The sequence below is a fragment of the Conger conger genome, chromosome 7, assembly GCF_963514075.1.
Source record: "Conger conger chromosome 7, fConCon1.1, whole genome shotgun sequence".
Lineage (NCBI taxonomy): Eukaryota > Metazoa > Chordata > Actinopteri > Anguilliformes > Congridae > Conger > Conger conger.
This window is the reverse complement of record NC_083766.1, coordinates 29232747-29245080: the sequence shown is the minus strand read 5'-3', so window position 1 is coordinate 29245080 and position 12334 is coordinate 29232747. Positions and strand designations below refer to the sequence as shown.

The window sequence follows — 12334 nt, the reverse complement described above, 5'->3', positions numbered from 1 at the left end:
ATTAACATTTCTATTTTTGAAAGCATTCTTACTTTACAGCACTTTTTCACACCTGCCCAAAACCTTTGCACAGTACTGTATGTTTACTATACAACCATCCAAAATGCAATTTTATTCAATAAATTAAAAAACCAAGTACTACATTTAACATGTTATTACACTTTTGATTTCTTCTTTACATAATATATATTATATTGCATTGCAATCTTACTATCACTGGCTTTTGCACTTAACTTTTAAGACAGCAAATAATTTCTCCTTTTCAATTTTTTCTTGTGAGACGACTATCTTTTTTCAATTTGTAAATCGTTTGTGTGTGTGTGTGTGTGTGTGTGTGTGTGTGTGTGTGTGTGTGTATTGGATGTGCCAGGTTCTCATGGGTACAAGGCCCATCCTTTTTATATTAGGGGGGGGTGTTAAGGCGTTGTGCATCATAAAAGTGTTAGGGCCCGTAATGCCACAGTGTTTAACTTGCCTTGTTAACTTGACCTTTTGTTGTTTGTTAGCAATTTGTAGTTATGAATAGGTGCAGTACACTGACCAGGTTTCATTCTGTATTGCTACTTATTTAAAACAAACCATTCTAATAATTGCATTTATATTACAATAACAGCATGACAACTTATTTTTTGTTTTTGTTATTATTATTAAAACCCTGTTGGCTGAGTCCGTGAGAGGTTACCTGCTGCAAGGTTTATACAGTAATTGCAACTGGTTTGTCGTGTTACATTGCACCATGATGCAAGTCCAGCTTTTGTGGAGGGGTTTGCTTCAGCAGCATCAACAACGTTACTAGTTCAAGGGAAGGAAGTCAATAGGCGTAGATGAAAAAACACTCTATGAGACTAATACTAACTAAGATTCATTATCAATATGTTTGCATTTATATATGATCCAATTTGAACAGAACAAATATTTTGTTTATTATACTTCACTAAACGATTCTATTTGTTAGTTAGTATGTTTTAATTGTTACTATATGCTCAAACCCAAATCTATTTACTGATGACGGCAGTGAGACGCGGCGGAAGCGGTTGATTTCGTTTTAAAGACGCGCCGGCTTTCATTGAATGAGGCAGAATTTAAAGCAGTGTTTTGTTTTTAGAAATCGTTTTTAATACACCGAAACGTATAGTTTGAAGAACTTACATTTGCAAGAAAGCTACGGTTCAACGGTGAGTTGAAGCCCTGCGACAAACGTAGCTACAGCTTGGTGGCTATTTAATATCACCAACAGTTGAGTCGAGGAGGCCGAGCGGTGTTTTCATTATATGACAGACTAGCTTCGGTAATATGCAGTTAGTTTTCTGGAGCTATAGCTAGCTATTGAGATTATGCTCTATCTTACTTGCTAGCTTTTTAAATGAACGCTTGGTCCAGTGTGATTACATTTGATTGAGCACGCTATTATCATAGTAGAGCTAGCTAGTTGGCTTACCCGTAGCAACTAGCTAATGCTAACTAGTAACGTACGGTCGCTGGCTAGCTAACATTCATTAGCTGGAATGAAAGCGCTGATCAATACAAGCTAGCCGACGTTAGCTAGCTAACTAGCCTAGCTACGACGACACGGTGGAATATGAACCGAATGTTTCGCAGAAAACAGTGTTCTACCTAGCCAGTTCAGTTGAAATACAAAAGCACACATTTATTGGCTAGTTACGTGTTAGCTATAGCTAGCCACGCCGTCTAATTTGTTCCAATCCAACAATAACACAAGCGGAATTGAACTGTTATTTATCAAGCCCTTGTAGCTATCGTTAGCTAGCTAGCTAGTTGCACGTTGCCACATTGCTCTGCCAATTTGATAGTGGTCCATTTTGTGTTGGTTCAATATTTCATTGATAACCGGTAACGTTAAATGTTTCTAGCAAGCTAGCTGTTGATACTGTAGCTAACGTGCTGTGCCTGGTAGCTAGATGTAGGGGAAATGACTTGAAGGTACGACTGTTTGCATTCAGTTGCATTATCGCAAGCCCGTTAACACGTTCGCTAGCTAACATAGTAGGTAATTATTTTAATGTAATGTGTGAAACAATTGATACAAAAGAGGTAGCTATTTCCTGAAGGTAGCTACTATATGAAAATAGTCCATTGTGTAAACCATTAGTCCACATACTGCTTCGTGTGGAAATTAGTACTTCCTGCTAATGTTTTTAGCCCTCTTGGATTCCAGTAGTGTTTAATTAATCTAAATGGTAAATCAGGTATTTTAAATACTTTGATCGTAGTGCCCCAGCACGAAGACTAATGCATGTGATGCAGTGGATTAGATGACCAATGCTCAAGAACGGGAGGTGCTGATCCACAAATGTAACCCTGTTTTTAAATCTTTTCACTGTGTTCCCTGGCACAGGTAGGCGGCGAGCTGGCGCAGGTTGTGGGGTGTCCGTGGACAATGAGAGACAGTGGAGGCAGTCTGACACAGAACCTCTGGGCCAATGAGCTGACTCTTCCTGGGGGTCAGGAGGGCAGTGGCGGTGGGGGGATGGGAGGGACCCATCTTATGGACCCGGCTACCACCCACCATGTCCCCAGCCCCATACACCTCAAACTAGGTCAGCGAGAGAAGGAGAGGGTTTGGGATGCAGAGTATATAGACCAGGAGGAGGGGGAAGAAGAACCGGAGGAGGATGAGGAGGACTGTGATGATGATGTTGATGAGGAGGGGGGAGAGGAAGAGGGACAAGAGCAGCAGGGGGAGGAGGAAGAGGAGGAGGAGGAGGAGGAGGATGACAATGATGAAGGTGAAGAGGACGAGTATGACGATGAAGTCAGCTGGGAGGAAGGAGATGGGGACTGGGCATTACTGCCGTTGCCACGGGAACTGCATCAGCAGCAGCTGCAGATGCACCCCGAACACAATGCCTTGGACTCTGGCGGCAGCCCCGCCCACATGCGGCTGAACGGGCTCCGGGGGCGGAGGCTGCAGCTGCGCCGGCGGAGGCTGGGCCGCTACAGTGGCATGCGTTCCCGCCTGGCCCAGCACTGGAGGTCCTGGCGTCAGTGGGCCCAGTGTTCCACCACCACTGCCAGCGGGCTTGGGTGGGTGCAGAGGCGACGTCGGCTTTTTGGGCTGTACAGGCGCTGGCAGAACAAGACCCGGCCCGCCCGGGGACCGCTGCAGAATGGGGAGACTGCAGGGCTCTTTGGGGAGTCAGGATTCATGGGTGAGTGTCTCATGTTCATGGGAGGGAATCCTCTTTCCTAATCCGTTGTATCACGTCATAGGTAGATGGGTTATAGTGGGGTTGGCCTCTGCTCTGGTGTATCCCCACTGTGCCCATTATAAATTTTTTTGGATTATTGATTTCCCTGATCCTGGACAGATGTGTTATTATAATGTATTCAATTTTCTCCAAATTGTAATGGCCAACTGATTTATGTTTGTCAAACAAAATTTTTGATTTAGTGGCTGTAATATAATACACCACATTAGAGCTCAATGTGCCATTACTCATAAACGGGCATAATGCTACACGTTTTTTTATAATAACAAACTCTTACTGAGTTTTATTGGTAAAATTTCTATTAGCAGGTAGGCCACTCTGCTATATTACTTTTGCAGGTCCAATTTATGTTTTTGTGTCAATGATTTATAAAATTTTAAACAGTCTGTTCTGTTGGCAGAGTATACTAATGCTCTGTAGAATGTTTCTCAGTCCTGATCTTGGTCAGCCAAAACATCCTGGTTTTGGTTCCATTTGGGTCAGTTGATCATGGCTGACTGAATTGTTACTGAATGCTGAATGGACAGCTCCTGGCAGATATCTGAAGTTGTTATAGAATGAAATGGGTAGATGTGTTTATGTACTTAAAGTCTCAATTTATTTGTGTTCATGTGTGCCTTTTAGTTTGGAATATGCTGTGTGCAGTATCTGGATTTTCAAATGCTGTATTTGAAAACTACCATTCGTGTACATTTTCACAATTTCTGTGTTATCTTATGTTAAGTGTAAGGGGAGCTGACCGTTGAATTACTGAAATGCCTTATGTCTTTGATAAAGGTCATGAGTGCACCCCCTGTGTTTCCTGTTTCCCCTTAGGACGCAGGTTGAATGGTTTTCCTGGCGAGATTCAGATTGGCCGCGTGGTCAGCCTGGCAGGAATGGGAGGCCAGAGCTCATCCCCCGAATCTCCGAACAACGGTCTGCTTCCTTCCCGGGACAAAGCTCCTCCCCAGAACGCACTTGCTGATGAACACATTACTTGCATCCAAGGTAATTAGGACTGTGCCAGGGGATTTGACTTGTTCCTGTGTGTACACACATTTGTGTGCTTGAACATGGTAGCAGGCACAGATTTGAATGTGTTTGTCATGTTGTCACTGACACTTAATGTTGGAAATGTTTGAGGATGTGTTGCTCTTGTGTACCGTATATGTGTCAACCTCTGTCTTTCTGTGTAAGTGTGAGTCTGTATGTGCACTGGAAGCTTGACAAAGTAAGACTAATACACTTTAAATCGTATGACCCTTACTGTTGATTTTGTCTTGAGAAATAATGTTTTGTTTACGCCTTTAAAAAGTATGGATCTGCTGGTCCTGAGGCTCTTGATAAGGTCAATGAAATCATGGACTTAAACTTTGTTGCTAATTGATCTTACAGTCAGTAATCCAAAACATACTCCATGAATTAGATAACTGACCAAACAATTACCCATTTTGCCACAATTGCCATCATGAACTCGGACTTTAACCTGGAAATTTGTGCTTTGATCTGGAAAGGATAGCCAAAATACAGACAAAAATTATCATTCAAGAATCTATATGGAACGAAGATCAAAGAATCCCACAGTCTGTTCATAAACACCCTCGATTGCATAAAAATTTAGAGCTGAGGATTCTGTGTATCCTTGGCAGGGTGTGTCAAAAACAGGACTGTCATCAATCTTTTTTGGGGGGAAAATATCATAGTTTAAACAGTAGTCTTGGTATAAAATAATAGAATTTTTCCTTTTTTGAACATACGGTATAGCTCATTATCTATATTGTTTACTGTATCTAGCCTTTTTTCCCCCACTTAATTTTGTAGGTCACAGTGCCTTGAAAAAGTGTCTTTGTTATTAGAAACTTTTGGGGGGAAAGTTCAAATGAAGTATGGGAGTTGAGCCAGAGTTAAGTTATACATTGTTGCATAGTGTAAATATGGGCATGTGCATCTACAGCCCTGGATTGGTGGTTAGTGGTACCATGAGTCTCTGTACTCTGTGCCAGGTATTCTGGAGGAGTTCCTGCAGCAGTATGGCAGTTTGATCCCCATCCACTCAGATGAGGTGGTGGAGAAGTTGGAGGACATCTTCAGCGAGAGCTTCTCTCAGCCCAACAGGTTTGCCTGACTCACCCTGCCACGTGCACCACCTTCACCACCTTACAAATGCTAAGAATGGGCCAGCTTGTTAAAAGTTTCACTTGGCAACATGGTACATAATATATTCTCATCGGTACAATATTCCGTGGGCCACACCATTTCTGCAGTATTTCAGAGTATTTATAGCTGCTACCTGGTATATTTATACTTCTTGTCTAAATATTTTGAGACAATCTTTGCAAAAGGATTGGTTCATTTTGGCCATTTTTGGTGAATGCAAGTGTTTAATGAATGATTCAGCTTTCCTGTGCTTAGTGCTCACATTATTTGTTAAAAGGGTTTTAGAGTGGCTGGTGCAGCCTTAGAGTTTTAGATTTCTCATTAGGCCATTTTAACTGGGCTCAGCACTTGGTTTGTAGTGTTGAGTAGTCTGTGGTTTATGTGAGTGCATCAGAAGTGTATCCACTATATTGCATTGGTCCATCTGTAAGTTTGTGTGATGACTTGACCATGGTGTCAAAAGTATGGCAAAAAAAGAATAAATAAAAATCTGAAAAAGTATTATCAAGGGAAAATTGACTTGATTGAAAGATCAGATATCTTAAGCATTGCTTTCTTCTACTCTCCCCAAAGGAAGATGGCGGTGCAACAGCAAATTCAGTCCCACCAGCGGCTGTCTGGAACTGCCATGGTGCGAGGGTTCCGTGTAAACTACAAGCGTCATGTCCTGACCATGGACGACCTCAGCACATTGTATGGACAAAACTGGCTCAATGACCAGGTACATCCATACAATCAATCCTTCTACCTTTTATTGCCTAAATCTAGCTACCACTCTTACCCAGATCAAATTACAATTTGAGAGAACATAAGTGTATCCATTTGAGTGATTTAACAGTCCTGGCTCCTGCAGATAGACTCCCTTTTCTTTGTCTGACTGGGTCTTGCCTACTGCAGATTGTCTTCATTGTCTTGGCTATATACAAATGGTCCATACACCACGAGCAGTTAACTTGCAATGCAGCCTCTGTTAAACGATATACCCCAAAACAATAGACGAAACTGCACTACTCCTGTTGTCAATGTTTATCATTCAAAACATTGAATGACACTATTGCTCACTGAAAAACTCTCATTCAAAACACAAAATCAATTCATTCAAAACGCAAAATACCTACAGCAGTGGCTTTGTTCTTTTCAAGTGACAATAATGAGTGAAATGCTTGTCAGTTGCTTGTGTGGGTCTGTTTTAGTTTGATCATTTAAATTTTAGATGAAAAGCTTTTAATTTCATGAGTGGTTAGTCCATATGCCCTTGTAATGGACTGAATTGTCTGGTTAATTGATGTGTGCTGTAACTGACATGATCTGACAAATCCCCTCAGGTCATGAATATGTATGGAGATTTAGTGATGGATTCTGTGCCTGAGAAGGTGAGTGAACTCCTTCAGTCATGCACATGCATGTATTGGTTGATAAAGTCATGAAATTAATTGATTAAGCATTTACATTTAAATCGAGAGAGGCTGTGGATGATAGCTGTCAGCAGACTTTTAATGGCTTAAGTAATTGGCATTTGACTATATTGTTTATTCAGTTATTTAAATTGTGACTGAAATTAAGTGACAAAAACATGTCCCGAGTGTTTTGAGAAAAGTAAGTTAACAGCTTTAGTTTATTAATCCGCTAAAAACCTTTACATAGTGCATATGTAGGAATGCTAGTTGGCACTGTGGGATGACCAGATAAATGCTCTGATGCTTGTATCCACAGTGAATGGTTTGATCCCGTGGTGTCCCAATAAAACAAATAAAAAACAAATAAACCTGGTGGGAAATGACCCCAGTCCTCCAGATTTGCTACGTAGTGTGTGTCAGTCTGGGTGACCACATTGGACACCAAATGCTAGTTTATCCATCACATGCCTATAGTATAGTGCTGTTATTCTTGGTCTCATTACCCTCTGTCTTGTACGTATTAATGTGTGTTTATCTCCCTTTTCTCAGGTTCATTTTTTTAATAGCTTTTTTTATGACAAATTGAGGACAAAAGGTTATGATGGTGTCAAGCGATGGACAAAAAATGTAAGGGTTCCTTTTTTTCTTTTCTTTTTTTATTATGTTTTTTTACTGTTGTTTTTTTTGTATGTGACCTTTTTGTGTCTCCACATCCGGTTGGACATTAAATGAATTAAAGTGTTTGGAGTGCTTCAATCTACATCTCACAAACCTCTTTCTCTCAACTGCTCTCTCTCGCTCTTGCTCTCATTGTAACTCTTGCTTTCTCTCATGCTTTCATTTACACACCATGGCTTCCTCTCACTCTCCACTCCTCTCATGTGCTCTCATGCGCCCTCTCTTTGGCAATCACGTTCTCTCCGTCTGCCTGTCGCTCTCTCCGTCCCGTTTCTCCCTGTTCTAGGTGGACATCTTTCAGAAAGAGCTCCTGTTGATACCCATTCACCTGGAGGTCCACTGGTCACTGGTGTGTGTGGATGTCCCACGTCGCTCCATTACTTACTTTGACTCCCAGCGCACTCTAAACCGTCGTTGCCCCAAGGTGAGGGCCTCCTCCTCCTCCTCCTCCTCCTAGGAGAGAGGAGCAGGGTAATAGAGGACTATGACAGTCACGGCATAACCTTACTGCTGTACGCCAGAGAGGAGCTCCACCAATCAGGAGGAGACAGCAGTGCATATGGTGATTGGTGGATGGTTTCTGGCTGCTCTGTCATCTCTGGGAATTACCAGGTAGCAGCTAGAAAGTATGCACCGTTGGCATTGTTCTCTTGGTTGTCTCTTGGTTGTCTATTCCTCCATTTTCTGCCACGTTAGGTGATCTCATGACTACATTAGCTTATGACTACATTATATAAATTTTTTTATCCTTCGTCTGGGCCAGGGATAGGTGTGTCTGGGCCATGCTCATTATATATTGTTTGCTGCCTCTCCATCAGTCCTTCTTTGTATTGTTCTTGTAACCTTTTTCCACCCCCCCCCTTTTTTTTTTTCAGTTTAATTTCCACTGCATTTGGATGCCACTGCATCTCTTCCAGTTCTGACTCTCTGTCCTGTTCTTTCTTTTTTTTCCAGCATATTGCAAAGTACCTGCAGGCAGAGGCTGTCAAAAAAGAACAGAAGGACTTTCTAACTGGGTGGAATGGCTTCTTCAAAATGGTGCGTGTGGGCTCAGTGTTGGGGTGCCACTCAGATGGTCCTTGAGTTACACGTTGATGTTTGTTTTCTGTGCTTCCAGAATGTGGCCAGGCAGAACAACGACAGCGACTGCGGGGCCTTCGTTCTCCAGGTGGGTCTCAGGCCTTCCTAACGGTGCCACCCTGTACCCAAAATGTCAGGCACAACAAGTTTGTCCATCCACGTTTCACCAGATTTCACAATGGTTATCAAAAAAAAGGTAGTCTATTGTCAGAAAGACAATCCTCCCCTGGAGCAATGTAGGGTTAAGGACCTACACCGGGGATCAAACCTTAACCTTAACCACTACGCTATGGGCCGCACTTTATATATTTATTCATGTTGAAACCAATTATATATATTTATTTCACAAGAAACCAATTATTAGAAATCTTATCCTCGTTACTGGATATACCCACTGTCCCAACTAGTGTTTTCTGCTGTAAATTGCATTGCAGTTTGCAGGAACTTGTATGGATGTCTGTTCATTGCATTTTGGCATTAGAGAGTACCCTGAACAGAAATTTTAACTGCTTTAAACTCAGAGGACTGAGGTGTAAAAACAGCCATGGGAATTGGAAGTTTTCGGCAGGAAAGATGAATGTTGGTGTAGCTAGCTACATTGAAGATTTGTTTCAGCGTTTAGTTCTCATTTCAAGTCTCAAGTTCCTGAGCTATTGTGTGCAGTTTGCCAACTGTTATTGACTTGGTACAAAGAGAGCTGTAGCCCTATGGGAGGGACTGCTAAACTTTCTGACCCTCCCTCCAATTTCTTCTTTGCTGCCTCTTTCAGTTTTTCTCCTTTGAGTTATCCGCTTCTGCTTACTCTTATTTCACCTCCCAAACATTTGCTTTCTTCTTGCTCCCTCCTTCGTACCAGGTCTTCTTTCCAACTAACCTGAAGTGTTATTTTGTATGAAGAGTGCTCCATAAATAAAGCTTTTTCTTCTCATTCTTCTAATTCTCATCTCACTGTGCTCCCATGTTTGTTCCAGTACTGCAAGTGTTTAGCCCTGGGACAGCCATTCAGCTTTGGCCAGCAGGACATGCCGAAGCTGAGGAGACTCATGTACAAAGAACTGTGTCACTGCAAGCTGTCTGTGTGAGACTGGGACACCCAAGCAAGGGGGCGAGAGGAGACCCATCCAACCACTTTCACTTCCCCAATTTTTTATTTTTTTTTTTTTATTTTTTGTAAAGCGTATATATACATATACCTTCCTGCCCCCTTCCCCCAACTCCATTCTTTTCAATCCTTATTTTTTAACTTGTGGTTGATTGAGGCCAACTGTACTCTTACCCATTGTCTTTAGGGGAAAAAGTACAAAACAGGACACATTTGTTCTATGATGAACTCTGAACTATCACTAGCCAATTTTCCACTGAAGGAACTGGAGCTAGAGGCAAGCACTAAAACCACAAACCAAAAAAGAATTGGCAGGGTATCCGTTTGCATCTCTTCATGTGACCAGTCTTAGCTGTTCTTTTTCCTTCCCCAGGCCCAACCTGCAGAGAGAATTATACATTTTGACATTCTAAAACAAGATGACAAACTGACAGTCAACTGGGGAAGTAGAAAATATACATTCTAGGTGTAGAAACCTTGAAATTGCCTTTTTGCCACATTGCATAAACTGCCCTCTGGCTATATCCTACTGCCACTGTTTAAGCTGTTTTCTTTTGTCAAAAGCAGAGACATAACATGATATACTTTAATTCACCTCATGCCGAAATTGGTTTGTCAAATATAGCGCTTTAAACAGTCTGTATAATGACAACTGTGGCTTGGATACATAAACTACTAATCGGCCAAAAACATGAACACTTTGGTAATTGTTCCTAAACTGAATAGCAGCAACATGGCTATTCGTTTTCTGCTAGAAGTGGAAAAAACACATTCTTGCTGTTAGGTTTGGCTGAGGCTGGGGCAGTTTAAATGCCTGAAGTGTGAAGTAGACTGTCATAATGACATCTATAATGCAAAATATAAAACTTTAGAATGAACAGCTGTTTTTAGATACTAGCAAGCAATGAGCATGCAGTATACTTGAGCAGGTTAATCCAACAATTAAAATGTACAATATTCAATACTAGTTGACTCCTCCCACCTCCACCTGATTGGCTGTTCCTGGGGTGGGAATAAACTCCGCCCACAGCCCTGGTGCTGTTATCTGGACCTGCAGCTGCACGGTTCTACTTGCATGGCTCTTGCTTGACCTGACAGGAGTGACTGGAAAAAGCAGTCAGAACCATAACTTCCATCTGGTTCCAGTTCTGAAAGTGGAAAAGCCTCTAATGTTGGAGGTCGCCAAATAGTTATTTTTTGTTGTTTTTTTCCCTTGATGTAACTGATAAGCTGTGTTCACTGCGAAAGATAAGGAGAGAATTACATTTCTTTTTAAAAATAATATCTGAAGTATTGTCATAATGGACCACGTCAGCTATATACAGTTTTTGTTTTGTTTTGTTTCTCTTCATTTTTATGTCAGTTTTTTGACTATGGCTACCGTATCCGTAAATTATACGTTGCTGGATTATGGAAAACAATGGCCGAAAACTCAATTGTTTTTTATCTTTTGAATTGCATACATTGTGGTATAAGTTACAAAAATAAAATGACAATTGAGACAATTAATGAACTTAACCTTTTACAACATTTTCCACACCATTACACCTACCGCAGTGTTGACACAAGGCAGGCTGGATACATGGATGAATGTTTACACCAAAACAGACCCTACCTTTTGCATGTTGCAGCAGAAATTGTGATTGGTCGGACCAGGTAATGGTTTTTCAATCTTCAAATATCTAGTTTTGGTGCTCGTGCCTCTGTAACCTCATCTTCCTGTTCCTTCCTGTTAACTGATAAGAGTGGAACCCAGTGTGGTGGTCTGCTGCTTTAGCCCACCTGTTTCATGGTTTGCCATGTGCATTCAGTGATGCCTTTCTGCACAGCACTGTTGAAAACAGCAGTTATTTCAGCATTTGTGGTCTTTCTGTTAGCTTGAAGGAGTCTGCCCTCTCTGACCTTTCATTTGGGTCTTTTAGCCTACAGAACTACCATTCATTGGATGTTTTTGTTTATCACACTTCTCTGTAAACTGTAGAGGCTGTAGTGCATGAAAATCCCAGGAGGACAGCCATTTTTGAGATGTTGGAACCACCACGTCTGGCACCAGCAATCATACCACCGTCAAAGTTGCTTATATCACACATCTTCAGCCCATTCATATGTTTTGTCAAACAACAACCTCAACCAATTCACCATGTCTTCTTTATATATTGAGTTGCAGCCACAGGGCTAATGTTTGATGGAGCAGGCCATTTGTGTTAATTGAGCAGGTATATCTAATAAAGTGACCACTGAGTGTAGATAACTAGTTGTTATATTTCCAGTTTAAAACTCTAGATTTTATATTTCAACAAGTTATTTAGGGGTCTGATTATAAATAGATGGATATGGATAGATCATTACATTTATATCGTGTTTTTTTTCTAGACACTCAAAGCAGTTTACAGAGATGACAGGGGAACTCACCTCAACCACCAATGTGTAGCACCCACCTGGGTGATGCATAGCTGCCATTTTGCACCAGTACACTCATCACACATCAGCTGAAGTAGAGAGGGAGAGAACAATGTTTTTGCCAGTTGAATCCAGGTTGAAAGAGCCAGGTTGGGAATTTAGCCAGGACACAGAGGAACCCCTAACCCCTAACTCTTTGCGAGGAGTGTCATGGGACCTTTAATGACCATAGTGAGTCAGGACCTCAGTTTAACATCTCATCTGAAAGATGGTGTCTCCTACAGCATTGTGTCCCCATCACTGCACTG

The 12334-nt window shown here is 41.5% G+C and overlaps 1 protein-coding gene across 2 annotated transcripts; it reads left to right on the top strand.

Annotated features, from left to right (window-relative positions):
- Nucleotides 1–1036: 1036 nt before the first annotated feature.
- senp3a (SUMO specific peptidase 3a) lies at nt 1037–11135 on the top strand. 2 transcript variants are annotated; one of them, XM_061248694.1, is made up of 11 exons: nt 1037–1175; nt 2361–3170; nt 4047–4220; nt 5216–5327; nt 5943–6090; nt 6695–6742; nt 7316–7393; nt 7731–7868; nt 8399–8482; nt 8562–8612; nt 9496–11135. In XM_061248694.1, the coding sequence occupies exons 2-11, from the start codon at nt 2399–2401 to the stop codon at nt 9604–9606; spliced, it is 1716 nt and encodes a 571-aa protein (XP_061104678.1). In that variant the 5' UTR covers nt 1037–1175; nt 2361–2398; the 3' UTR covers nt 9607–11135. The 2 variants fall into 2 exon arrangements, with proteins under 2 accessions (XP_061104678.1, XP_061104677.1); XM_061248693.1 differs by having other exon boundaries at nt 2357–3170.
- Nucleotides 11136–12334: the final 1199 nt, after the last annotated feature.

What these genes read in the sequence shown, in the direction of transcription:
- senp3a (XM_061248694.1), top strand. Translation starts at nt 2,399, where the DNA reads ATGAGAGACAGTGGAGGCAGTCTGACACAGAACCTCTGGGCCAATGAG. An exon ending in AGCTTCTCTCAGCCCAACAG is followed by an intron (nt 5,328 to 5,942) that starts GTTTGCCTGACT and finishes CTCTCCCCAAAG; the next exon opens with GAAGATGGCGGTGCAACAGC. An exon ending in TAAACCGTCGTTGCCCCAAG is followed by an intron (nt 7,869 to 8,398) that starts GTGAGGGCCTCC and finishes TTTTTTTTCCAG; the next exon opens with CATATTGCAAAGTACCTGCA.